At 69.4% G+C, this 26,597-nt stretch overlaps 3 protein-coding genes across 9 annotated transcripts in view; all 3 read left to right on the forward strand.

Moving 5' to 3' along the window:
• Positions 1-432: 432 nt before the first annotated feature.
• Positions 433-5,174, forward strand: LOC308182540 (uncharacterized protein). Its single transcript, XM_080567374.1, has 14 exons — positions 433-1,584; positions 1,650-1,810; positions 1,899-2,058; positions 2,272-2,442; positions 2,515-2,606; positions 2,705-2,862; positions 2,943-3,046; positions 3,128-3,352; positions 3,480-3,565; positions 3,669-3,805; positions 3,898-3,987; positions 4,147-4,355; positions 4,456-4,662; positions 4,751-5,174. The coding sequence occupies exons 1-14, from the start codon at positions 1,102-1,104 to the stop codon at positions 5,036-5,038; spliced, it is 2,571 nt and encodes an 856-aa protein (XP_080423500.1). The 5' UTR covers positions 433-1,101; the 3' UTR covers positions 5,039-5,174.
• A 3,192-nt stretch (positions 5,175-8,366) lies between these two features.
• On the forward strand, positions 8,367-23,163 carry MAP7D1 (MAP7 domain containing 1). 2 transcript variants are annotated; one of them, XM_080567357.1, is made up of 18 exons: positions 8,471-8,568; positions 14,602-15,279; positions 15,401-15,469; positions 16,129-16,292; positions 16,532-16,646; positions 18,076-18,186; positions 19,638-19,760; positions 19,914-20,056; positions 20,176-20,309; positions 20,391-20,641; positions 20,722-20,896; positions 20,967-21,126; positions 21,569-21,673; positions 21,801-21,854; positions 21,961-22,018; positions 22,161-22,278; positions 22,351-22,550; positions 22,639-23,163. In XM_080567357.1, the coding sequence occupies exons 1-18, from the start codon at positions 8,508-8,510 to the stop codon at positions 22,647-22,649; spliced, it is 2,730 nt and encodes a 909-aa protein (XP_080423483.1). In that variant the 5' UTR covers positions 8,471-8,507; the 3' UTR covers positions 22,650-23,163. The 2 variants fall into 2 exon arrangements, with proteins under 2 accessions (XP_080423484.1, XP_080423483.1); XM_080567358.1 differs by lacking the exon at positions 18,076-18,186 and having other exon boundaries at positions 8,367-8,568.
• A 247-nt stretch (positions 23,164-23,410) lies between these two features.
• Positions 23,411-26,597, forward strand: part of THRAP3 (thyroid hormone receptor associated protein 3) — a 34,176-nt gene continuing 30,989 nt past the window's right edge. The window contains exon 1 of one of the 6 annotated variants that reach the window (XR_013941856.1): positions 23,411-23,543. The gene's annotated coding sequence lies outside the window, so the exon portion shown is untranslated. The remainder of the gene's footprint in view (positions 23,544-26,597) is intronic. The other 5 variants (XR_013941857.1, XM_080567368.1, XM_080567367.1 and 2 more) reach the window with 5 other exon arrangements.

Raw genomic sequence — 26,597 nt, forward strand, 5'->3', positions numbered from 1 at the left:
CCGGTTCGTCCTGTGGGAGCGGTGGCACAGGAAAGCTGCAGAGCAAACATCACCGTGCTGTGTCCCCGCCGTGCTGAGCCGGCTGGGGGCACACAGGGGGGCTGCACAGCGCTGGCACCGTGGCAGCCTCGTCCCTGGGGACGTGCGAGCACAATGCTGCAGGGACCCGCGTGCCCTGGGCTGCAAACTATTGGAAACAATCATTATCAGACTACTGCAGCTACTTATTTATCTCCTTCCATCCAGATGCACGTCCATGGAGGCTAAGCCCCGTGGAAGAGCATGGCTGTCCAGAGCTGCTGGAGGTGTGGGAGCAGTGGGGTTTTATGGGAACCACCCTATTTTCTTGGCCAAGAGGAACCTGGCAGCAGCAGCTGGGTCAGAGACTTCTCAATATTTCTGCTCTGGCTTCTGCCCCCCAGAGCACGGCTGCTTCCCTTCGTGGCCCTGCTGGGAGCACCCAGGCCCAGCAGCTGGGGGCAGGAGCAGAAGTGGGGCAAGCGGTGCCCCCGAGCACGGAGCCGTGCCGCACAGCCCTGGGCTGCAGCAGGGCCCTCCCGGGGCCGGCTGTGCCTGTTCCTGCCGTGGGGCTGCCCCCGCCACGGGGTGCGTGGGGGTGAGCCGGGAGCCAGAGCACAGACGTGGGCTGCCACCGCGGCGGGGATGGGTGACGGTGCCAGAGTACAGGAGGGGGCATGAGGCAGGGCCTGGCTGCATTGCCTTGGCGTGGTGCTGTGGGGCTTGGCATGGCCTGGGCATGGCACTGGTGTCCCCAGTGTACAGGTGAGGGCTCCAGACCTGTGGCCAGGCAGTCTGCGTGCTCAGGCCAGCCCTGCCGTGCTTCTCCTGCTGCTCCTGCCACCTTGCACGAGCCTTTGCCCCAGCCGCAGTGCCAGGCTCCTCACCAGGGACGCGGCAGCGCCAGGCTCCTGGGCGGCGTGCCACCAAGTGCCACCCTGCCAGGGGCACGAGCTGCCCGTGCCTCTCCTGTGCGTGCCACGTGTGTGCCCCCAGTGCCCCTCGTGCTGCTCTGGTGCCGTTCTGGGACTGGCGGCCCCACTTCCACCCTGAGATACGGTCCCTACATTGCATGCCCCTCAGATGGCGCTGCCTGGGTCTCTTCGGGGATGGGGGGGGGTTCTGTTTACAGAGGGTCTTTTCAGGGGGATCCCATGCGCGTGGCTCTTCCCATTCCCTTCCCAATCTCTCCCCGAGCCCAGGACCCCGCTCTGCCCCTGCCGCAGGGCCGGCAGCAGCTCGCTCCGCCCTGCCGAGCTGCACGGGGCCGGGAGCACCGGAACGGGGCTGAGCCCGGGAGCCTGCAGCGAGCCGAGAGCCATGGCGCGCCGAGCCGCGTGCCCCCGCACCGCAGCCCCGGGGGCTCCCTTCCTGCTTCGTCCCGGCCCGGCACGTCCCAGGGCGGCATTAATGGGACTCGGGGCTGCTGCCGTGCTGCTGTGCGCGGTGCTGGGCCCCGAGCCGAGCGAGGCTCAGCCCTTCCCTTTCCGAGACCCAACGCTGCCCTGGCACCGCCGCCTCGAGGACCTGCTGGGCCGGCTGAGCCCTGATGAGATGGTGCTGCAGGTGAGGGCACGGCGGGGGGCGGCGGGCACGGCCCCCAGCCCCTGCTCAGCCCCTGTGGCCCGCAGGTAGCCAGGGGGGGAGCGTTGGGGAACGGCCCCGCGCCCCCCATCCCGCGCCTGGGCATCGCACCCTACAACTGGAACACCGAGTGCCTGCGGGGCGACGCGGAGGCGCCCGGGTGGGCCACGGCTTTCCCCCAAGCGCTGGGGCTCGCCGCTGCTTTCAGGTACCGGGGGGTGGTGGTACCTAACATGGGATGGGGACCCAGCTTGCTGGCATGTCCTGACCCCCCCCCCCCCGTGCTCTGCCCGCAGCCCCGAGCTCGTGTACCGGGTGGCCAACGCCACCGCCACCGAGGTGCGCGCCAAGCACAACCACTTCGCTGCCACCGGCCGCTACGATGACCACACGGGGCTCAGCTGCTTCAGCCCCGTGCTCAACATCATGAGGCACCCGCTGTGGGGCAGGAACCAGGTGCCGGGGTGGGCAGGGGGGTGATGGGGTCGGGGGGGGTGAAAGGGGGGCAGGATCCGGCCACCCAGGGCCGTGCCCCAGCAGCCTGAGGGTGGCAGCAGCTCCGCGGGCGCTGGCTGCGGGGTGTGAGGGTGGGGAGGCTGGGGAAGGGTCCCCAGGGGGAAGCACGGCGGGGACAAGGGGTGACCCGGCCTCGCTTCGCCCCTCCGCCAGGAGACCTACGGGGAGGACCCGTTCCTGAGCGGGGAGCTGGCAGCGAGCTTCGTGCAGGGGCTGCAGGGCCGGCACCCGCGCTACATCAAGGCCAGCGCCGGCTGCAAGCACTTCAGCGTGCACGGGGGCCCCGAGAACATCCCCGTCTCCAGGCTCAGCTTCGATGCCAAGGTGAGGGCGGCAGGGGCCACGGGACGGTGGGTGGCCCCCGTCCTGTGGGTGCTGACCCCGTCTCTGCCACAGGTGCTGGAGCGGGACTGGCGCACCACCTTCCTGCCCCAGTTCCAGGCGTGCGTGCGTGCCGGGTCCTACAGCTTCATGTGCAGCTACAACAGGTACGGAGCGTGCTGGGGAGTTCGGGGGGGGGCTGCACGGGGAGCTCTGTGCCCACCCGGCTGCCCCATTTGTGCCGTCCCCATCCCTTCCCCATCAGGATCAACGGCGTTCCCGCCTGCGCCAACAAGAAGCTGCTGACGGATATCCTGCGGGGCGAGTGGGGCTTCGAGGGCTACGTGGTGAGCGACGAGGGGGCCGTGGAGCTCATCATGCTGGGGCACCGCTACACCCGCACCTTCCTGGAGACGGCCGTCGGTGAGCAGGGGGGACGGGCACGGAGACCCCGGGCGCCGCGCAGCCCTGACCGGTGGTCTCCCTTCTCTCCGGCACGGCAGCGTCGGTGAACGCTGGCTGCAACCTGGAGCTGTCCTACGGGATGAGGAACAACGTCTTCATGCACATCCCCCAGGCCCTGGCCATGGGCAACATCACGCTGGAGGTCAGCGGGAGGGAGCCGGGGCTGCTCTGGGCTCCGGCTGCCCCGTGCCGAAAGCGCGGCTGAGGCTTTGGCACCTTGCAGACGCTGCGCGCCAGAGTGCGGCCCCTCTTCTACACGCGGCTGCGGCTGGGGGAGTTCGACCCCCCAGCCATGAACCCCTACAGCGCCCTGGACCTCAGCGTGGTGCAGAGCCCTGAGCACCGCAACCTCTCGCTGGAAGCTGCCGTCAAGAGCTTCGTGCTGCTGAAGAACCAGCGGGACACGCTGCCCCTGCGCGCCCGCGACCTGCCCGGCAAGCGCCTGGCGGTGAGCGCCGCACGGAGATCCAGGGCGGCCAGCTCCATGCCCCCCGGTGTCCCTGTCTTTGGGGAGCCCCGGGCTGCGTGGCGGGGGGCTGCGGGTGCCCGTCCTCACCCCCCTCTGCCCCCCGCAGGTGGTGGGCCCCTTCGCGGACAATCCCCGGGTGCTTTTTGGGGACTACGCGCCGGTGCCGGAGCCGCGGTACATCTACACGCCCCGGTGAGCCCGCGGTGCTGGACACCCCTCGGGCTGGCTCTGCCCTTCCCTGGGGCCGGGGGGCACCGTCCCTGCTGTCCCCTGACCCCGCCGTCCCCTGGCGCAGGAGGGGGCTGCAGATGCTGCCGGCCAACGTCAGCTTTGCGGCGGGGTGCCGGCAGCCGCGGTGCCAGCAGTACTCGCGGGCAGAGGTGGAGGATGCGGTGCGGGGAGCCGACGTGGTGCTGGTGTGCCTGGGGACAGGTAAGGGGGGAGCGGAGGGCAGGGGCGCTGCCCCTGGGGCACACACACGCGGGGACGGGGTGTAAGGGGTTGTCCCTTGGCTCCCGGTGCAGGGATAGATGTGGAGACGGAGGCGAAGGACCGGAGGGACCTGGCGCTGCCAGGCCACCAGCTGGAGCTGCTGCAGGACGCCGTGCGGGCAGGTAGGGCTCTGCGGGGGCTGCCTGGTGTCCCGGGGGCAGGGACAGCAGGGACAGGACAAGGAAAAGGGACACAGCGCCCTGCAGTTGGGTCCCACGCGTGCCCCATCCCGTGGAGCTGATTTGGCACGGGGCTCGTGGTGACACCCCGTGTCCCCGCAGCCGCCGGGCGCCCCGTCATCCTGCTGCTCTTCAACGCGGGGCCCCTGGACGTGAGCTGGGCGCAGGAACACGACGGCGTGGGGGCCATCCTGGCCTGCTTCTTCCCCGCCCAGGCCACCGGGCTGGCCATCGCCAGGGTCCTGCTGGGCGAGCAGGGGGCCAACCCCGCCGGCAGGCTGCCGGCCACGTGGCCAGCGGGCATGCACCAGGTAAGGGCAGTGCAGGCAGCGCCCCGCAGCCCTCGGTGGTCCTGGGGGGGCTGTGGGGTGCCCCCACCCAGCCTGCACCTGATGGCCCCGCTTCCCGCAGGTGCCCCCCATGGAGAACTACACCATGGAGGGGCGGACGTACCGCTACTACGGGCAGGAGGCCCCGCTCTACCCCTTCGGGTACGGCCTGTCCTACACCACCTTCCAGTACCGGGACCTGGTGCTGAGCTCCCCGGTGCTGCCCATCTGCGCCAACCTCTCCGTGTCCGTGGTGCTGGAGAACACGGGGCAGCGGGACGGCGAGGAGGTGAGCGCGGTGGCCCTGCTCACGCGGGGCCCTACGGGGTACGGATGGGGTCGGGGTCCCCTCGGCTGACTCCCCCCGGTCCTTGCAGGTGGTGCAGCTGTACCTGCGGTGGGAGCAGCCGTCGGTGCCGGTGCCCCGCTGGCAGCTGGTGGCCTTCCGCCGCGTGGCCGCGCCGGCCGGCCGGGCGACCAAGCTGTCCTTCGGGGTGCTGGCCGCCCAGCGCGCCGTCTGGACGCAGCACTGGCACCTGGAGCCCGGCACCTTCACCCTCTTCGCCGGTGGGCAGCAGCCGGGCCAGCAGACGAGGGCGCCTTCGGAGGTGCTGAGCGCGCGGTTCAGCACCAGCGGGGCCGCGCGGCCGCTGCGCGAGTGCTAGGAGTGGGAAGGGGCACGGGGATGGGTCCGGGGCACGGGGACGGGTCCTGGGCACAGGGAGCAGGGGGAAGGAGGAGGCTGCTTGGACACGGGGAGCGCAGCGCTCTGCCTTACAATAAAGTGCCCAGCGCTGCTCCAGGAGGCTGTGTCGGGTCAGGATGGCTCGCTGCCCTGTGCTGCGTGGTGGTGCCACCCCCAGCGCACCCTCACCGCGGTTCAGAGCCCCCCCTGACTGCCCTGAGCTGCTATGGGGTCGGGTCTAGCGCAGGGCTTGGCCATTCCCACCGCTGCCTCTCTGTCCCCCCGTGCTGCCCGCATCCTGCCCGCTCCTCGCTCTGCTGAGCCCTGCTGGGGACGGATCCTGCCCTGCCCCCCCGAGTAGGGGGAGACATTCCCCCCTGGCCCCCCCGGGCACAGGGAATGTGCTGGAGCTGGCCCAGGCGGCTCCGGGCAGCTATAAATAAATAGGGCCGCGGCGCACGTGGGTCTGGGCGGCCGCAGGGCACGGGCAGGGTGCGGGGCTGCAGCCGTGCCCCCCCCAAAAATGGGGTGCAGCAGCGATGCTGGCAGTGGAAGCAGGGATTTGGGCTCTCATAGGGGTGGCGTTGCAGGATGGGGCCCCCTTGGCCCTGGAGCTGTGGGGCTGGAGGATGAGGTGGGGCTGGCGGGGAGCGCGTGAGGCTGCCCGGCACCGGCACCATTACATCAGGGCACTAATTACAGATGCTGCCTGGGATAATTACAGAGCTGGGGCAGGGCAGGGCAGGGCTCAGCCCGGCACTGGCCCATTTATCACCTGCCCCCACGGCTCACCGTCCCGCAGCACTGGGGCTTTGGGGCTGGCTGCAGCGCCAACCCCATAGCGAGCAGCTCGGGGGCCAGACCCGCACCCCTGGGTTCCTGCTGGGGCGCTGCCCTATAGCTGGGGGGGTCAGCAGGGAGCTTTTTGGGGCCAGGGGTTCTGATCAGCCCTTGTGGCCATGGCACGCAGGGCAGCGGGGTGGGAGCAGCCTGGGGAGGGGGCAAAGTCCTGGGGTGTGGGGCAGAGGGGGCAGGAGCGGTGGGTTGGGGTGTCCGTGCAGCGCTTTGCCCGCTGATGTCCGCCCCGTCGGCAGGGATTTGTTTGCCCCCCTCCCCTCCCCGCTTGCCCCCAGCCTCCCGCAGCGCCGACGCACGCGCTGGCAGGGCAGCGGCCACGCAGCAGCTGTAATTACCTTAATTAATAACCCTTCGATTTGAGGGGAGCTCAGCGCCCCGCTGGCTTCCCCGCAGGCTGAGCCGCTTGGGATCGGGGTGGGGGGATGCTGGGGCTGAGAGGGAACAACCTGGGGGGCAGCCCCCTCCCCAAACCAGCCCTGGGGAGCGGGCGGGGGGCATCGCCCCCCCTGCCAAGCACCCGGGGAACGCGGTTGGCTTTGGGGTTGGCTTTGGGGCTGCCCGGGCTGCGCGGCGTGCTCGTGATGAGCTCATCGATTTTTCCATGAGCTCGGGCAGGGCGGCTGCTCCCAGCACCCACGGGAGCGGGGGGGGGGGGCGAACCCAGCACCCCTGGTGCAGCAGGGCGCTCGGTGCTGCCTGCCTCTTGTATAAGCCCAGCACGGCTGCTGGGAGCCCTCGGCATCACCGCCCGTGCCGGGAGCACGGCACCAGGGCCCGAACCTCCGTGGTGGCCCCTTCCTCGCCGTGCCCCTGCTCCGGGCTGGCTGGGGAGCGCTGGGCATGGAGCACCATCTCTGTCTGTTCCCCCCTGGGGCTTGCAGGGCTGTGGTTCCACCAGGAAAAGGGTTCGGGCACTGTTGACACAGGTTGTGGGGTGGCCCTGGCCCCGCTCCCTGGGTCCCTCGTGCACTGTGCTTGCAGATGAGGGGCTGGGGGGCTGCTGCAGCCCCCAGGGAGGCTCGGCTGCGCAGGCACCTTGAGCAGGGCTGTTCCCCTTCCCTGTCTTGGGGTTTTACCTTTGGTTGTGGGTTCACCTGGATGTGGGTTCATCTGGATGTGCTCCTGTGCTGCGTGCTCCCATCCCGTCCCGTCCCGTCCCGTCCCCGGAGGGCCCTGCGGCTCCCGCAGCCACGCTTGGCCACGCAGCATTCCCCGGCGGGGAGTCTGCTGCCAGCAGTTTCGGGGAAACCACAGCTCTGACCCGGCCAGGAGCCCGCAGCACAAAGCCCTGGGGCGTTTTGGGGTGGTTTTGGGGCGGTTTCGGTGCGCGTGGCCACATCGGAGGTGGCACAGAGCGGGGCCACCCTGTCCCTGCCGGAGGCTGCCGAGGTCTCCCCGTGCCCCGGTCCCAAGGGTGTGCCGAGCTGGGTGTCCCCATATGGCCCTCGTGCTCCCCCAAATCCATGCGGGCCCTCCCCTGCCCCGCTGGGAGCCCCCTGCCCGCTCCCTGAGTCAGAGGAATGCATTTCCGGAGAGGAGGGCTGGGATTTGGGGAAACCTGTTTGCCGGGTAGGTGAAGAGGAGGAGGAGGAGGGATGGCAGGGGATCTCCTGGCCTGCCGCTGACATCATCCCCAAAACAGGCGCTGCCTGCACAAACCCGAATCCGTGCATCACCATGTCCCGTGCTCATCAAGGTCCCTGCCCGCCCCGCTGCTTCTGGGGTGCACGAGCTCTGCCCTGTCTCCTGGAGAGCCCCAGTGCCCGTGTTTTGGGGTGCATGAGCTCAGCCATCTATCCTGGGGATCCCCAGTGCCAGTGTATTGGGGTGCACGAGCTCTGCCCCCTTTCCTGGGGATGCCCAGTGCCCATATACCGGGGTGCACGAGCTCTGCCCCTTTCTTGGGGAGCCCCAATGCCCGTTTATTGGGGTGCATGAGCTCTGCCCACTCTCCTGGAGAGCCCCAGTGCCCGTGTTTTGGGGTGCACAAGCTCTACAGGCTGCTGCATGGGGCAGGGGCTGAGCTGGGGGGCTCTGATCCTCTTGGGAAGGGGGGGTCCCGCCGTGACCTGCCCCATATTGGGGTAGGGATGGGGTGCGTGGGGCTGAAGCCCTCAATCCCGGGGCGCTGGGTGGTGCTGGGTGCAGATGAGCGGGGTGTGGGTGGCGGGGGAGAGCGGGTGGGACCCCACAAAGAGCCGAGGGAACCCCGTGTCCCTTTGGGGTGAGCGGAGCGCTGACCCGGGTGGCAGCAGCTGTGCCCCCAGTGCTGGCCACGGCTTTTTGGGGGCAGAGGGTCCCGTCGGTTACCGGAGCATCGCCAAACGCCGGTGGGAGCGAGCCCCAGAATTCGGGAGAGAAGAACCGGGGACGCAGGCGGGCGAGCGCAGGGCTGAGGGATCGGCCTGGGGGGCACGGAGCGGGGTCGGTGGGCGAAGCCCCCCCAGCCTGCCCGGTTCCCCAGCCCCGCCGGAGGCCCGGGGCCGGGGCGGGGAGCTCGGAGCGTCCTCCCCCACCGGGCTGGGGGGAGCGGGGCGGCGCGGCACGGCTCGGCACGGCTCGGCCAGCCCTCTGCGCCTCCCCGCCACGCCATGGAGAGGAGCAGCGCCGGGCGGGAGCCGCAGCCCCAGCCCCAGCCCCAGGCAGCCCCCGGTAAGGCTCCGGGGAACCGGCACCGGATCGGGCCCCTGGGGGTTGGGTGGTGGTGGGGGGGGACACAGGAGCAGGGCGGTGGGGCTGGAGATGGGGGGGGAATGAGGGTGCAGGATCCGGCCCCCGCTACTTGGGGAAGAGGGCGGGGAGGGAGGAAGGGGTGCAGGATGCGGCCATGGGGGTGAGGGAGCCCCCCAGAGCCGCAGTGGTTGTCCCGCTCGGGCGGGGGTCCCGGATGCGGCCCTTGGCGCTCCCCTTGGCGCGGCGGATGCCGGAGCCCAGCGGGGATGCGGCGGTGGCGGCGGGGCCTGGGGCGGTGGCGGGGTCCTCGGGGGGGGGGACCCACGGATGGGAAAGGGGGGTCCCGGAGATGTTTGGTGCTGGGGGATCCACCCGTGAGGACAAAGCCCGGCGGCGCGGGCCCGTCCCTCCATTTTGGCGGTGGGAAGGAGGCGCGCAGCCCCCGGCCCCGCGGCTGCGTCGCGGCGCTGCGGCGAGATGGAGCCTGCCCTTGAGGAGACCTCCCCGGGGGGCTCCGCTCGGCCATCGCCTCCTCCGCCTGGGGCGATGCTGGCACGGAGCTCCCCTCCTCGCCCCAGCACCCCGGGCACCCCGACACCCTCCCCGGGGAGCCACCACGCACCGTGGGGCGCGGGTGCCATGGCGTGGGTGGCCCCCTGCTTCCCACACCCCACTCGTGCCGCGTGCCGGCACCTTGGCCGGGGCGTGGGTGAGGAGAGCGGCTGGTGGTGCCCGGTGGCTGGTGGTGCCCGGCGGGGAGGCGATGGGGACGGTGCCCTTCTCCTGCCTCCGCCGGTGCCCGGGGCCGGTGCCCAGCGCTGCCCCGGGGGGAGCTCGGCCTCCGGGCCTCTCCGGTGCAAACGGGGAGAGGGCAGCGGGGCCGAGTCTCGGGGCGCCGGTTTGTTTTGGCTCTTTCTTCCAGGGTCTCCGGCCAAGTGCTCTTTGGCCCTGGACGGGTTGGTGTCTGCCGGAGAGGGGCTGTGACTAAGCAGGGCTTTGTGGCGGGGCCGCTTCCCACTGATGGAGGAAGAGGAGAGGCAGCTCCCCTCCCCCTCGGCCCCCGGTGCCCGCCGCAGCCCGCCCGAGTGGGAGGGCCGCGGCGCCGCCGTGATTCATCGGCCTCGGCCGCTCGGGCCCTCTCGGAGGAGGGCAGGACGAGCTGTCTGCCTCCCCGCGAGCGCCCAAATGCCTCTCGCCGTTTATCGGAGGCTCTTGAGCGAGCTGGCTGCGGATAGCGAGCCTGACAAACGGCGCTGCAGACATCTTGTCTGCCTCCGCTCGCCTCCTCTGCCTCCCCTCGTTTGCGGCGCAGCCGAGCATCTCCTTCCCCTTCGGTGCCGTCCCCGGCCTGCGTGGGGAAGGGGGACGCTCCCTGAGGCTGCCCCCCAGCAGCCTGGCCCCCCATGTGCAGAGGCACTTGCCTCCGTGGAGGCTGGCGGAGGCCTCTCGAGGATGGGCCGAGGTTGAGGTTTCTGGGGACGAGGCCACCTCGCAGAGGGAGCTCCCCTCGTGTGCGTGGATCCTCCTCTGCAGCTGCTTGTTGAAAAGTGTCCTCGATCCTTATGTGGGTGACCCAAAGGGCCAGGAAGCCCACGCTGCTCCATGACTCCCAAAATAATGCAGGTTGGAGGCCCCAGACCTGCGGGGTTTGCCTCGTCCTGGCCTCCAGCAGGCACAGGGACTCCCCCGGCGGTGCGGATGGTCGCAGCGGAGGATCCAGCAGAGGGGTGCACGGGGGGCACTGCCCCATGGCGAGCTGGTGGGGCGAGGAGCAGGGCACAGGGCACGGAGCAGGCAGGGCTTGGTGCTTATTTGGGTCTGCCTCGGTTTCTCCAGCCCTTCCTCCCCCTGGCACGGAGCGCAGGGAGGGTGCAGGGCGAGCTGGTCGCCCGCCAGCGCCTGCGTTTGGGAGAAGGCAGCGCCGGGAGCGACTCGCCCAGCTCCGGGCCGCGAGCGGAGCCGCTGCTGCGAAAGCGTCAGAGCAACGTGATGCGACGTGCGGGGCGGCGATGTGACAGTCCCGTGGTGCCATGTCCAAAATAGCCAGCGCGGCTCTCGCTCCTCGCAGGGCTCCAAGCAGGGACGGGGACGGAGGGCAGTGGCAGCAAGGGCAGCTGCCCAGGCGCGGAGCTGGATCCTGCAGCACCCCAGCCCCCAGTAGGTGCCCGCAGCCACCTTACGAAGCTCAGGACCTATTTTTTGGAGGTGCTGAGCCCCTGCTCTCCGAGCAGCCTGAATCTGATGGGAGCAGAGCCCTGCCTCCGAGCCAGCTTTGTGATTTCCCAGCGTGATGCTCGCGGGCAGCTTTGCAGGAGCAGGGCATGGGGTGGCGGCGGTGTGGGTCGCCCCAAGGACGAGGGCACCTCATGTCGGCGCTGCCCAGACGGACGGCAGGCAGGTGCCCAGGCCCCTCGCTCCAGTCAGGACCGCGCCGTGACCACGGCCAAGTGGAAAGTTTTATCGCTGGGGTGGCGGCGCCCAGGAGCAGCTCCAGCGCGTTCTGCTTTCCTCTGCGGGTATTTTAAACCCTGGAAACCCCCCCCCGAGCTCTGGCCCCGCTCTGGCCACGAGATCCCAGCTCCCAAGTTCCCCTTGTTGCTCTCAGCACGTCACCGCCGGGCCGTGGTGTCCCTGCACGCCCTGCCCTGGGGCTGCAGCCCTGTGCCCCCCTCACCGCGCCGACCCCCAGGAGCGGGTGGGCAGCGGGACCCCCGCCTGCTCCCCCTGCGGCCCTGCTGCTGCCCTGGCAGTGCGTGGGGCTGGCTCCTGGGACCCTCCCCACTGGGGACGGGGTGTCCCCGCCGTGTGCAGCTGCCGGGGTGCCACCAGCCACCACCCCCACGGCGCAGGGCTGCTGATGCTCGCTCTGCGCGTCGCCCGCATCTGAGATGGGGACGAGGGCGTGCGTCAGCGCTGCGCCTGCATGGGCGGCCAGGACATGCTGGGGACGTGCTGGGGATGTGCTGGGGATGCTTACTCACTGTCCCTGCCCCATCCAGGTGTGAGGGATGCTGCAGCACGGGCAAATCCCCTGGAGCTGGGTGGGACCGGGCAGGGGATGTCCCTGAGGTTCATCTGAGTCATGGTGAGGTGGGGTGGGACGGGGGCAGCACTGGGGCTCTCAGCACCCCCGTGCACCCCACGGGGCTCTGGTGGCAGCCCCTGTCCCTGCTGGATGCCAGCACCCACAGAGCAATCCCAGCCCCTGGGGCTGCTGCTGCCTCCCTGCTCCATGCAGGCGGCACCGGGACCTGCTGAAGATGAGGAGAGGCCCTGGGGGCGCATCCTTCCCCCTCGTGGAGCTGGTGGTGCCATCCAGGTGGGGGAGGCAGCTGGAGAGCAGCAGCACCAGGAAGGGCCGAGGCCGTGCGTGCGTCCCCACGGGGCTGCAGGCTCTGGAGAGCCATCGGTGGCTCCAGGGCTGAGGCTGGCATCGGGGTCTTGTCCCCACGCAGCGCGGGTGCCATCCTTACCCCCGTGCAGGGACTTGTGCCCTGGGGTGGCAGTGGCAAAGGTGGCTGGGGGCTGTTGTCCAGGCACTAGGACATCATCCCCGTTGGGGTGGCTCTGCAGCAGCCACGGGCAGGCCCCTGCTGTGCCCACCTCCCCTCCTTGGGTCAGGATAAGCCCTGTCCAACGTCCCCAGACCTGCCCAAACTGGGGACAGCCTGGGGACGCTGCGGTGGGCCCGGCTGTGCCACGGAGCGGGTACGTGAGGATACGGCGCAGCGGGGGGAAGCGAGGTGAAAGCACACCGGGCTGCCCTCCCCTGCCCCTGCCCTCCCGTCGTGGGAAGCCCCCGCAGGGCTCCACTGCGGCCGGGTGGCGCAGGCTGCTCTCCTTCCGAGAGCCGCCCCCGGGCTTCGATGTGCTCTCGCTTCACGGCACCGGGGAATTGCCTCTGCCTGGCTGAGCAGCCCCGGCCACGTGCCGGAGGGGCTGGTGGCGCCCGATGGCACCGCGATGCCTGGTGTCCAGGCCACAAGGAGCCATGAGAGGAGCTGGGATGGGCTCCCGGCACCGCAGCTCTGCCCCCGTGGTGGTCCTGGCATCGGGGTGCAGCACCTCGCCGGGTGCCCAGCACCCTTCCCGGCCCCACAGCCCACTGTGGTCCCACTGCTCTGGGCACAGCACCGTCCCACGTCCCCCACCGGTGCCGCCCGGGCTGGGGGCTGAAGGGGAGCCGTGTCTGGGGGCCGGGAGCTAATCCCCTCTGGAATGCCCCAGGCCGGGGCAGAGGGGCCCCCGCCCGCCTGGGCGCCGGCAGCGTTGGGTTTCAGGGCAGCTGCCGTGCCGGAGCAGCGACAGGGACAGATGGCGCAGGGCTGGCCCCGCTTGGGCTGCGGCTCCCGGGGTTTTGGCCGTGCCCCGCGGCCCTGCCCCGGCCGTGGGTGCCGCCGTCCCTGCGGGCAGCGGGGTGGGACGGGTCCTGCCCGCGGGCTGTGCTGGTGGCTCGGTGCCCCGCAGCGATGGGTGGCAGGATGGCACCCCCCCGGCACGGCCGGGCGCACCTTGGGGGGCTCGGGGGAGTTATGTCCATCTGTTCCGAGGTGTCAGCCCGACCGTGAGGCTTCGGCTCAAGTGGTGGCCCCGCGGGCTGCGTCACACTTGTGTTGGGAGCGGGTGGGGGGAGCCTTCCTTGGGGCTGCTGGGTGCAGCGGGACGGGGCTGTCCTGCGGGATGTGGGATGTGCAGGATCGGGCCAAGGGACGGGCCGGCTTCCTGCGGCACAAAATACCCGGAAAGGCTGCGGGAGGGCTGGGGCTGGCCGCGTCCTGCCGTGGGGCGGCCAGCGCAGCCCCAGCTAGCCCGAGCCCATCCAGGGAGCACCCGGAGCTCCCGCAAGCTGCAGAGCCCCCAGTGGGGGTGCTGGGAACCCTGGACCCTGCGCCCATGGGTGGAGGGGTTCCTGGCGGTGCCTCCCAGTGCAGCCCGGGGCTGTCCCCTGGGATCGCCTGGCCGCGGTGCGGAGGAGCGGCGCCGGCCGGTGTTTGCACAGCCCATACTTTGCCCGTCTCCGAAGATTGCAGAGAGCTCTGCAAACACGGCCGAGCTCCCTGCGTGACAGCGCCCCGGGGCGAGAGCCGCTTCCCGCAGCAGCTCCTTGGCTCACCGGGTCCCCGTGCAGCCGCTTGGGGACACGGGTGTCATTCCCCAGGGAGAGGCAGTGACCCCTCCTGCTGCACGGCGATCGGGGCTGCGATCCCCAAGGGTGCGTTCGGTGATTGACTGCAGGGGGTTGCTGATATCCACGGGGTGCCACGGCCATACAGGACCCACAGGTGGCCCCAGCACATCCCACAGCTGCGCAGAGCCACCAGCACCACGTCCCAGCAGGACCGCCCAGGATGGAGCCGCTTCCCTGGGTGCTCCGTGCCAGCGGTGCCCAAAGGGCGCTGCTTTTTTTGGGGGGGCACCCCGGGGTGCACCGAGCGGCCACGGCGCGGGACCGTTGAGCGGGGAGGGGGTTGTTTTCTTGCGGCGGCGGCGGCCTCGTGTGCATTCCTGGGGCATGAGTTAATGGTTGTGCGCGGGCCACGGCCGCAGCGTGCCGCGGCGCTGGGGGACACGGGCACAGCGGTGACGTCAGGCCGAGGGGCCCGCGCCCATCCTGCCTCCGGCCGCGCCGGCGGAAGCGGCCCCACATCCTCCGGGAAGCCCGTGGGTCCCCAAAGCCACCCTTGGGTGCCCGGCGTGGGGTCCCCGCGTCCAGCCCCCCGCAGTGGGGCAGCAGCTGCCGGGGGAAGAAGGGCGGCTTTGTGGCCGCGGTGCCTGGCGGAGCCCCGGCCGCTCGCGCTGTGCTTTGTGCGGGTGGCGCCTGGCACCCGGCGTGGGGCGGCGTGGGGGGTCCCCCCGGGACGGTGGCAGCACCCAGGGGACAGTGCCCAGCCCCTGCGGCCGGGGGCAGCCTTGCTGCCACGCTGCTCGCCCCCCCAGGGTTTTTGGAGGGGGACAGGGCCGCTCCGACTCCCCCCCCGTGCACTGACCACCTCCTCTCTATGTGTGTTGCAGGGAAGACACCGTCCCCGATGGGAGACAGCGTGCTGCCCCTCGCCGTGCAGCCCCCCTCGCCTGGGGGCACCCTGCATGGAGACAGCCCCCCCCTACAGCGCGACCGACCCGTCCCTACGGCCATCACCCCCCCAGGACAGCCCGCCTCGCCCGTCCCTCCGGCCGTCACCCCCTCCAAAACGAGCATCCCGCCCGTCCCTCCGGCCGTCACCCCCCCAGGACAGCCCGCCGGCCCCGTCCCCCCCACCGTCCCCCCCTCCACGGAGAGCGGCGCCCCGCAGTGTGACCGACCCGTTCCCGCAGCCGCCGCGCCGTCAGGACAGCCCGTCTCCCCCATCCCTCCAGCCGTGGCCCCTTCAGCGGAGAGCGTCCCCCCCTGGTGCAAGCAGCCCCCCCCCGGACCTCCCCGTCCCCCCGCGATGGAGCACCCCAAAGAAGAGGCATCGCCCCACGCCGCCGGCCAGCCGCACCCCGTCCCTGCTGCCCCCTGCCCGGCAGAGACGCTGCCCCCCGGGAGCACCCCCCAGGACCCCGCCGCCAGCAAAGGGCCCCCCCCAGATGCCAAGAGCCCCCCGGGCAGCGCGGCCGGACCCCCAAAGGACGTGCCCCCCAAGGGCGACCGCTCGGCCCCAGCTGCAGCATCGCCGGCTTCGGCCGCCAGCCCCAGACCCAAGCAAGGTGGGTGGCCCCGGGGGCGCAGCCCTACGGGGACGCCGGCACCCATGGGTGCTGCTCCGTGTCTCGTGGGGGAGCGGGGTGCGGGTACAGGCGCTGCTCTGACCGTTTCTCCCCGCTGCAGACGCCCAGAAAGCCCAGGCGAGGCACAAGCAGGCCAAGGAGCGGCGCGAGGAGCGGGCCAAGTACCTGGGTGAGCAGCAGGGGAGCACGGGGCTGGTGGATTTGGGGTGCTGTGAGCCCCCGGAGCCCCACGGGTGCGCGCTGGGAGTGAAAGTGGATGGGAAAGGGGCAGGCGGGGCAGCTAAGGAGCTTGGCCAGGTCGCTGGCAATCCCATTAGCTGCTATTAGCAGGCTGAGCCCGCAGGGCAGAAGCAGCTGTGCCTGCGGGTCTGCCCCCCCCAGCACATGGGTGACCCCGCTGCATTGCCCTGCACACCAGACGATCTCGGGGCTCCCCAGCGCCCCCCAGTTCAGTGCGGGTGCCCCTGGCTGCGTGGGAGCCCGGCTCCATCCCGTGGGCAGGCAGCAGCTCGGGGCGGCGGAGCCCCCGCGCCGCCCATGGGGCCCCCTGGTCCCCGCGCTCTTTCCACCCTCATTCCCCCATTGTTTTCCCCGAGCGGTTCGGCGGGCTCCCGGGCTCCCTTTTGTCCTCGCCCAAACTCCTCCCTCGCCTCGCCACGCTGCGATGCTGCCGGCCCCGCACACCCGGGGAGCCGCTCGGCCCCGTGCCGCGGCCACTGCCACGCGTCCCCACCGCGGCCCCGGGGCTCTCCGGGTCCCTGGGGAGCAGCGTCCCACCGGGGGGCTGTGCGAGGGTGCGACCCCCCCTGCCCGGGCTCCCCCCTGCAGCTGCCAAGCGGGTGCTGTGGCTGGAGAAGGAGGAGAAGGCCAAGCTGCTGCGGGAGAAGCAGCTGGAGGATCGCCGCAAGCGCCTGGAGGAGCAGCGGCTGAAGGCGGAGAAGCGCCGCGCCGTCCTGGAGGAGCGGCAGAGGCAGAAGCTGGAGAAGAACAAGGTGGGGCCGGGGGCTGGTGGGGTTGGGGGCTGGCACAGCGGGGATGTGCAGCCCCATCGGGGCTCCGTCAGCCCATCCAGGGCCCCTCGGGCACACGTGTGCCTCAGCCAGGGCGGGCGTCACTGTCCCTTCTCTCTGCGAGTGTCCCCGTGGCTGTGACAGCCCCAGGCTGGGGGTCTCCGGGCAGTCCTGTCCCCGCTGCCCGATCCCAGCCTGAGCCCGTCCCTCTCCCCGGGCAGGAGCGCTACGAGGCGGCCATCCAGCGCTCGGCCAAGAAGACGTGGGCAGAGATCCGGCAGCAGCGGTGGTCGTGGGCTGGGGCCCTGCACCACGGCTCCTCCGCGCACAAGGACGGTGAGTGCGGGGCTGGGCGCGCAGCGGGGCCCCCAGGGCCCGGGGTGACAGCTCGGCTCGGCTCGGCGGTGCTTGGGCGAGGGGGATGAGTGCCACCAAACCCAGCGTGCTGCTTTTCTGCTACGTCGTCACCCCGCCGCGCTGTGCCGGGGCCCGGTGGGACCCCTCGGCTCTTCCCGTTTCTCGTGGCTCCGTGCCCTGCAGGCTGGCTGTGACCGGAGGCTGCGTCCTCCCTTCTGCAGTCTGCGTCCCGCGCAGGGCTGTGGGGCGGCCGCGGGACGTGGTGCGGCTCTGGCAGCCGGGTGAGGTTGTGGAGCCGTGCAAGGACGTTGCCCACTCATTGGGATTTGTGCTGCGGCGTGTCCCCGCGTCCTCCTGCTGTGTGGGGGCAGCGTTTGGCCCCAACGTGGGGGTGAGCAGGGCTGTGTGTGCCCCCGGTGTGCGTGGCTGCACTGTGCCCCCTGCGGGATGCTCGTGCCCCACAGCGGGCTCCTCTCCTCGGGGACACCTCTCTAGTGGTGCTGGCACCACGGTTCTGCGTGCGGAGGTCCCAACGCCCTGTCCCGAGGGGACAGGGCTGGGGTATAGCCTACAGCATGGTGAGGAGCGCCACGTCCCTGAGCCACGGCTGCTCCCCTCGTGCCACGGGGTGGCTGCGGCAGCCCCGGCTGCGCCTGGCTGGGCTGCGTGTGCCAGCGTCGGGTGTGCGGCGGTGCCTGGTCAGGCTGTGTAGAGGTGCTGTGCGTGCAGGTGCTGCGCGTACAGACGTGGTTTGTACAGGCGCTGCGTGCCCGGCTGTGGCTCGTGGCACACTCGGGATCAGATCTCTTCCCCCGCCGTGCGGTGCCTGGCAGGGTTTGGCAAGGGGACGCTCTCCGGGTTCCCCTGCCACCTCCCGTGGGGACACGCGGCCAGCGCTGCCACCAGTGCTCTTGTTTGCTGCCCTGGCTGCTGCCTCCTCCATCGGCGGGCTCTCTGTCTGCCCGGCTGGGGCAGAGGGCTCCCAGCGCCCTGCCGAGGCGTTGCTGTCCCCCAGCACCATCCTGGTGCTGCCACGGAGAACCGGAGCTGCTGGGAGAGTCGTCCCGTGTCTGTCTTGTCCTGCTGCTCCTGGCTGGCAGCTTTCGAGGTCCAGACCGGGTTGTGGGGACCCCAGGGTGGCAGGGCCAGGAGCTGCTCCGGTCCCCGAAGACGAGATCCCTGCATGACTCCAGCATGAGCGGGGCTCGCGAGGCCGTGCGGGACGCCAGCGCCGCGCAGCCTGTCCCCGGACAACGTCGCCCCCGGTCCCAGCCTCTCCGTACCACGTCCTCCTCCTGCCCCCTGCCCCTCCGCAGCCCCACAGCCCCACGTCAGTGCATGCTGCATGCGGGGGGACCCCAGCCCAGCCCCCCGACCTTAATGCCCTTGTGTCTTTTCCCTCCTCCAGGTGCGAGCCGGTGCTCGGTGTCCGCCGTAAACCTCCCCAAACACGTCGACTCTATAATCAACAAGCGGCTCTCCAAATCTTCCGCCACCCTCTGGAACTCTCCCAGTAGAAGTAAGAGCCCTTTGCGTGTGCCCGCAGCGCAGGGGGGCACAGCCCGGCCCCCACCCCACGCTAGGGACCCCCCCCCCAGGCAGGCAGCGCCCACCCACGCCCCCCCGACCCTGCCGTTCCGCACGGTGCCCGCGGAGAGGAGAAGCCGTTCGCTGTTTTCTCTTGCAGGAGGAGGCCGGAGCCGGCCGGTGGCTCCTTGCCCAGCCACGGGGCATGGCAGAGCCGGCTGGGAGGAGAAGGAGGAGGAGCACTGGGTGGTGGCACTGGGATAGGGACTGGGATGGGGATCAGGGAGCCTTTTTGCTCCCTGCCCCAGGGCAGCTTGTGCTGTGCGAGCCGGATGGGTGCGAGCCGCGTCCGATGGGTGCAGAGGCAGCTGCAGCACGGGGCTGCCCACCACCTGGAGCCTGCTCGGGGCCGGTGCCCACCGTGACGCCCGTCCCGGGGCCGGGTGCCTCGGGGCACCGTGGGTGCAGCGCTGCGCCGGGTGCCGTGAGGTCGTCGTGGCTTGGGCGAGCTGCCCGGGGCTGCTGGCCGTGCCGCGGGGCTGTGTCCAGCGCCGGGGCTGCTGTTGTGTTTCTGGGTTGCCTGGAGATGGGCGCGCACCGCCGGGTATAAATAGCTGGAGCAGCTGATGCAGGCGGCTCCCGACGGCCCCCGCTCTGGGGCTCAGCCGGGGGGGGCACCCCCAGGGCTGTCGACATCGTCTTGTGTCCTGCACCGGTGCTGGACTCGGTGCTGAGTCCCCACCATTGCTCCAATGTCTCTGTTTTCTCCCCTCCCGGCAGCGAGGTCCTGCTCCCTGCCTGGCCGGGGGTCCCGATGGAGAGGAGCACAGGGTCCCCGTCCCTGCGTGTGCTATCCATGTGGCCGTGGGGTGTTGGGTGCCAGCAGCAGGCACCGGAGGGCAGCTGGCAGCGTCCCCGTGCCCAGCTGAGCCAGCAGCGTCGCTGCAGGCCACTGTTCCTCGGGTGCTGCGAGCCTGGCCTGGCTCCTGTGACATGCCTGGCAGCTTCAGCGCGTCTCCTTTGGGGCAAGGGCACGGTGCAGTGCCCTGCAGCAGCCCTGCGCTGAGGGCTCGGTCTCGGTCTCACCGGGACGGGGTGCACGAGGAGGGTGTGCGCCAGCAGCGGGTACGAGGAGGGGACCGGTGGAAAGGGCGGCGGGGAGCAGAGCTGGCCCCAATGCTGCTCGTGCCGCTCGCTGCGGGTGCATTTCGGAATGGGGCATGGGGATAACGTCGTCGTCCTGCCACAGCGCCGTCCCATGGGTGCCTGGTCACCCACCAGCGTGTGCACCCGTGCAGTGCCATGGTTGTCCATGCCAGGACAACCCCGTTGCAGCTGAGGTTTGGGCACTCCTGGGCTTCGCAGCTGTGGGGCTGAAGGAGAGGGGCTCGGGGTGGTGCTGGGGGGCTCTGGGGAGCGCTGAGGGCTCCTCTCCCTTCTCAGACCGCAGCTTGCAGCTGAGCCCCTGGGAGAGCAGCATCGTGGACCGGCTGATGACACCCACCCTGTCCTTCCTCGCGCGCAGCCGGAGCGCCGTGACGCTGGCTGGGAACGGCAAGGAGCAGGGTGAGAGCAGGGGGGGCACGGGACCACGCAGGGCAGGGGGCTGGGACCGCTCCACCACGGGGCTGTGAGGAAGGCGCCCGCAGCCACCAGGAGCTGGTGGTGCTGGTGCTGTGCCGCCCGCGTTCTGACGGCGCTGCTGCTCCGGCCCCGCAGTGCCCGTGTGCCCCCGCTCGGCCTCCGCCAGCCCCCTCAGCCCCTGCCACAACCACCGCCTGCAGCACCGCTGCTGGGAGCGGCGGAAGGGCCCCGCCGGCAGCCCCGACGTGACGCCGCGCCGCCGGACCGAGTCCTCGCCCGTGAGTCTCACCTCCCGCGGGGACACCCGTGGGTGCTGGCTGTGCCGGGGCGGCCGCGGGGCACGGCCCAGCTCCCGGCCATGCCAAACACTGACGCTGTCTCTCCGTGGCCGGAGCAGAAGAAGAAGGAGAAGAAGGAGAAGGAGCGGGAGAACGCCAAGGAGCGCAGCGCCTTGTCCCGCGAACGCAGCCTCAAGAAGCGGCAGTCGCTGCCCGGGGCACAGCCCCGGCTCCTGCCTGCAGGGGACAGCAGGTAGGGACCCAAAACCGCCACCCTGTGCCCCGGGGGGCTGCCCCGGCCCGCTAACCCCCCCATTTCTCTCTCCATTTGCAGCCCTGGCCCCAAGAACCGTCCCTCGTCCCCCGCCACCCCCAAAGGCCGTCCGGCGTCCCCCAGCCCGGCCCTCGGCTCCCCCCACAAGCCGCCCCTGCCCCGCAGCGCCCATTCGTCCCCCAAGGTGCGTGCCAAAGCCCGGGACGAGCGGGGCGAGCAGGAGGGCCAGGTGAAGGCACGGGAGAAGAAGGAGGAGGAGAGGGGCTCGGCCCCCTCCGACCCCCCCAGGGTGCCCGCAGAGCCGACAGCAGGTCGGTATGGACGGGGTGGCCATGGGGACGGCAGGGCCAGGGGGAGCGGGAGCAGCACTGACGCCGTGTGCACCCCACAGCCCCCCCGGCCCCCGCAGCCCCCAGCCCCGCTGTGGCCACCCCCCCCAGCAGACCGCCAGCCGGCACCACGGACCGGGAGGAGGCCGCCCGGCTGCTGGCGGAGAAGCGGCGCCAGGCCCGCGAGCAGCGGGAGCGGGAGGAACGGGAACGTCGGGAGCAGGAGGAGCGGGAGAGGTGGGTGTCCCCCCAGTTCAGCCCCCTGGTCCCCAGCCCCCGAAACCCGCTGAGGGTCCCCTCCCCGCAGGCGGCTGCAGGAGGAGCGGGCGCAGCAGGCGGCGGAGGAGCAGAGCCGCAGGGAGGCCCTGGCGCGGCAGCGGGAGGAGGAGCGGCGGCTGCAGGAGGAACGCGAGGCCCAGGAGAGGGCCCGGGCTGAGCGGGAGGAGACCGAGAGGCTGCAGAGACAGGTCTGGGGTGGTGGGGTGCGGGGTTAGGGGTGTACAGGTGGAGGGGTGCAGGGGGGAGAGGGGAGGGAGAGGTGGGGTGGAGGATGGAGGCTGGACTGGAGGGTGAAGGTGGGGCTGGAGGGTGAAAGCGGGGCTGGGGGATGAAGGCAGGACCGGAGGGTGAAGGCAGGACCGGGGGATGAAGGTAGGGCTGGGGGATGGAGGCAGGGCTGGAGGATGAAGGCAGGACTGGAGGTGAAGGCAGGGAGGGTTTCCTGGGGTCCCCCCCACAGCGGGATGCAGGAGCGTGGAGCAGCCCAGCCCTGCGATGCCCGTGGCAGTGGGGTGCTGTGGGGGGAGCACATCCCTGGGGACACGGAACAGGGCTGTGCTGAGCCGCCTGCTCAGCCTGTCCCCGCTGTCCCCACCCCATCCATCCCTGCCGCCCCCCGCTGTGCTCCAGAGGGAAGAGGCCGAGGCGAGGGCACGCGAAGAGGCCGAGCGGCAGCGCCAGGAGCGGGAGAAGCATTTCCAGCGTGAGGAGCAGGAGCGGCTGGAGAGGAAGAAGGTGAGGGCTGGGGGCTCGCCTGAGCGCGTGGCACTTGGGGAGGGGTCCCCAGGCAAGGGGTCCTGCCCAGCATTTGGGGCAGGTCCCCCTGGCGAGGGCTGTGCCTAAGCCCCCGTCTGCCCCGCAGCGCCTGGAGGAGATCATGAAGAGGACGCGCAAGTCGGACGCGGCAGATGCCAAGGTGGGTGCCCACCCTGCGTGCCCCGTTCCGAGCTGCTGGGGACAGCGGGGTCCGCAGCACCCTCCCCTCCCTGCCGCTGCCCCTCACGGCTCTCCTCTCCCTGCAGAAGAAGGAGGACAAGAAGATAATGAACGGGAAAGCAGCCGAGCAGGAGGATGTCACAGGTACACACGGACCCTTCTGCAGGGCTGGGGACAGCACCTGCAGTTCCCTGGGGTGCCCGGGGTCCCCAGAGCCATCCTGCTCTCTGCCTGGCCATGCCCCATGCCTCCGGGGGCTGATTTGGGGCTCTCCTCGTGTCCCCAGGCCGTGAGAAGCGAGCGGGGCCAATGCCCAAGGCAGAGGAGCTCCCCGAGACGGAGACACCGAGTACGGGGTCACCGGGGATGCTGAAGGGCCCCTCGGGCGAGGGGCTGCAGCCGAGGTGAGCACAGGGGCGGGCAGTGGGGCGAGGAGCGCGGGGAGCCTGGCTCAAACCCGACTTCCCACCCCAAAGCTCCCCGACCAAGGAGGTGGCGGCGCCCGTGGTGAACGGCATGCAGCCCGGCAAGCACGAGAACGGCTTCTCCGGCACCGAGGGCTCCCCGGAGCTGCTGGAGCTCTCCCACCACAGCAGCAGCCCCGGCAGCATCATCCCCTTCGGCGACAAGGAGCCCTTCCTCAAGCAGGCCGTGGTCAAACCCCCTCAGGTCACAGGTGAGAGACAAGGGGGGGGCTGTGTGTGGGGCAACACTGCGGCTGCTCCAGCTCTGACAGCAAATCCCTTCTCTCCTCATCCCCGCAGAGGTGCTGTGATGGCCTGGCCCTGGCAGATGTCCCCGCGGGGCCACCGCGCACGTGCCACCACCGGCCTCCCGCGCAGACCCGTAGCTGTTGTCAGAAGAAACACCGCGCTGCTCCCCTCCGCCCGCCACCTGCACCCGGCCCCGCCGCGGGGAGCCCGGGCGGCGCGAGGCCCCGGCAAGGCGGCCACCGGCCCCCTGCCCGCACCGGGGCCTCCTGGTTTCTCTCTTCGTTCTCGTTTTTATTTCTTTATTATTATTTTTTTTTAAACATGCACCTTATCAGACTGACACCCTCACCCTAGCAGCCTGCCAAGAGCCGCCCCCCTCCTCCCCCCGCCCCGGACGTGTGGTGTAATAATGTAGTTATTTAACTTGCTGGGTACAATGGATGTGAATACTGTAAATAGAGCTCGGCCGGGGACGTGTGGGGACGGCGGGCGTGGGGCTGGTGGGGGGCACCCCGCGCCCTCGTGTCAGTGTCGTGCATTTGGACAACCTCCAACAATAAAAACGGACAAGCGCCCGCGCCTCGCCTCGCTGCGTCCCCGGGGCTGGGGGTTCGGAGGCAAACGGCGGGGCTCGGCCCGTGACAGGGCCCCGGGCTGGGCGCTGAGGGCTGGGCACCGCCCGCCAGGGCCCCGCCGCCATTTTGCGGCCCTCCCTGGCGCCAGGGAGCGGGCGAGGGAGAGGGAGGCGGAAGCCGCGCCGTGCGCCGCGCTGAGCGGGGGGTGCTGGGAGTTGTAGTCCGCGCGGCGCTGCCCGCGGAGGGGAGCGGTGGGGGGTGGACTACGGCTCCCGGCAGCCTCCGCGGGCGGGCGGGAGCGAAGCGGAAGTGCGTGAGGGGAGGTGGAGGCGCCTGCCTGCTGCCGCTGCTGCTGAGGAGGCCGCGGGCGGAGCAGGGCCGGTGAGTGCGGCCCGGCCCGGTTCGGTCCCGTCCCTGCCCCTCCGCCGGGCCCTGCCCCGCGCCCCCGGCCCCGTTCCCTCACCCCATTCCCGGGGCCGAGCCGCACCCGGCCGGGCCTTCCCCCCCCCCCCCCGCACCCCCCCATCCCGGGCCTCACCGCGGGCCTGCTCCCGGTGCCCCCCCCCCCCCCCCCGCTCCCGGTGCCGCCCCCCCCCCATTCCCCGTTCCCCCCCCGGTTCCCCCTCCCCGGTTTCCCATCCTGGCCCCGGGCCCCGCTCCGAGCTCCCGGCCTCGGCCCCGCCGCGGCCTCGTGGCTGGGCAGGGCCCCGCTCCCCCCCCCACCACCCCCCCCCCGACCCGGCCCTGGAGGTTTCCGTTCCCCGCCCGCTCCTCCGCGGCCCGGATACCCCCCCCCCCCCGGTGGTGCGGCAGGGAGCGGGGTCGTGTCCTGCGCCCCCAGCCCTGCGGCACCTCGGTGTGGGAGGCTCAGGGCAGACCTCATTGCTCTCTGCAGCTGCCTGAAAGGGAGGTGTGGGGAGCTGGGGGTCGGCCTCTTCTCACAGGTAACCAGGGATAGGACCAGAGGGAACGGCCTCGAGTTGTGCCAGGGGAGGTTCAGGCTGGAAATGAGGAGACATTTCTTCTCAGAAAGAGCGGTCAGGCGTTGGGACGGGTTGCCCAGGGAGGTGGTGGAGTCACTGTCCCTGGGGGTGTTCAAGGAGAGGTTGGACGTGGGGCTTGGGGACATGGTTAATGGGTGATGGGGGTGGTTGGACCAGGTGATCTTGGAGGTGTTTTCCAACCCTAATGATTCTAGGATGCTATGACACCTCATTTTCCTAGCTTGTGCTGTTTGGGAGAGGGTAAAGTGCTCGAGGCTTTTATAAACACGTTCTGAAGTCTCTACAAGCTGATTGTTCCTCTAATTGCCTTCTGTACGGCTTTCTGAATGCATTGACACGTCAGAAGGTGACGTGATAAGTTCAGAACAGGCCGCACTCAGTGTGGCAGCCTTGCAAGCTGCGGGCTAACTTCTGTTTGCTCGCCCTGTGCGTGAGGCCTCCATCGGGTGCGTGCTGTTACGTGTCCTGCTGCGCTTCCTCGTTACAGATCAGAGAGCAGCAGTGCCCATCGTGGGCTCTGAGCCTGTCATATGGGAACGCTTTATGTAGGGGAAGGGTGCCCGGAACAAACGTGTGATGAACAATAAGCCGAACTGTTGGGAAAGTGGCGTGGGGTTGTTGTAACTGCTGGGTGGGCGGAAGGAGGAGGGCCCTTCCTTACCTGCTGGACGCTTTCGGGATGCTCTTTCCTAAGAGCACAGACACCCAAATCATCCAGTTCCTTCCCGCAGAGGACTCCCGCAGTATTCCTTCCCTCTAGTAGCAGGCAGGTAATTAATGTAATTGCTCACGGGAAGGTCAAGGGGAAGTTTTGGGTCCATCTTCAGCGTGCCTTTTGTGTGGGCGCTCCCGCCAAGTGCTGCGGCCGCGGAGATCTGTTCTGTGGGTTTGTGTTGCATAACCTGAGCCTCATCATTTAAACGTTTTTCAGCAGCTGGCTTTTGAAGCTTAGCCTTGCAAATTGCCTTTACGGGAGTGTGTTGTGGAGACAGGAAAATAGTTACTTAGACATACCCGGGTGTTCTTTTTAGGAATGTAATAGTTGGGTCTGCTTGCCCTGGCACTTTGCAGGTGCTTAGCCCAGCGAGGAAATGGCTGACTCCGTGAACTGCATTACCAGTTACACAACCTGACGGCAGCTAAGAGGATAAAATCGGGCAGTTATTGTGGAAAGCTGTCTAAAATGCACGTTCCTGTGACGTAGGATCCCTTGCAGAGCCGAGGGCCTTGTGCTTGCATCTAAATTTCCTTTGGATTCTGCTGCGTGGTTTTGTTTCGCATCCTCCCTGCTGTGAACTCGTTGCTCCTAAAGTAGGGACAGGGAGGGACGCGTATGACAAGCAGATTTCGGGAGTGACCCCCGAAGCCCTTAGGAAGTTACCCGTGTCGGTTACAAGCGGTGCTGCGGAGGCAGGACTCGGGCAGGTAGGCCTTGCCGTCCTGAGACATCTTCTCAAAGTGCAGCGCCGTTCTCCTTTGGCTGGGGCTCCTGCTTGGGGGAAGAAGGGAGAAGGGCAGGGCAGCGCTTCCAGCTGCACGGGGGAACCCACGGGCGTTTGAGCTGGCACCCTTTTCCATCCAGGAACAAAAAAGGGGCAATGTTTCGATGCTTACAGTAAAGAAACACCCCGGCTGTGACAAGAAGGCATCTGTGACGCTTTCCTCCTGGTATCTTTTGCTTGCTGTGAGTGCCCTGGAGTGAATCTGGCTGTGCGGGACGTGTGGAGCTGACAGGGGCAGGTGTGTGCTCTGTGCAGTCCGAGCCCTGCCACTCTCTTCGCACAAGTTGTGCCTGTTTGTTACACCGTAATGCCTTCCTGCTCCCTTCATCCTTAACTCCATGTTTACAGACTCTTTATTTGTGCACAGAACTAATCTGTTGTTCTCCTCAGTCCTTCAGCAAGCCCTCCTCACAGAGGTTCTGCCGAGGGCTGAGATGTCGGCGCAGCCGTGCCCCCTGCCATTAACTCTTCCAATTCTGCTTGGACTAAAGCCTCTGTGTTATAAATTTAATGGGCGCTCTGCACTCGGGGTCATGATAATGTAATTTAGCTGTCTGCTGGTTTCTGCAGCTTATTTAGGCCAGGAAGCTTTGTAAACTCTACTTAAGCAAATAATTAGTCATTTGGCTCCAGCCAGGCCTGTGTTGAGCTCGCTGGCTATGTTAGAGGTTGGTAGAGGTTGGCATGCTTGGCCAGCACCTCCAGGTATGCTTGGTGCCATCAAAAAACCAAAGCATGAAGTGCTTGAAACAGGATATAAAATGGGTGCTCATTCACACAAGGCAGCAGATTTCTTATTTATTTATTTATTTTTAACCTGCTCCCCCAGTCCACTGTAACAGAAACCCTTGCTCGTGGAGGCCTAGGAAGTGCTGAGCTGCACTGGTTATGCCCGGGGATGCTTTGGTTGTGCAGCAGCGGCGTTCCCT

This window comes from Anser brachyrhynchus, assembly GCF_964034855.1.
Source record: "Anser brachyrhynchus genome assembly, chromosome: 24".
Taxonomy (NCBI): domain Eukaryota; kingdom Metazoa; phylum Chordata; class Aves; order Anseriformes; family Anatidae; genus Anser; species Anser brachyrhynchus.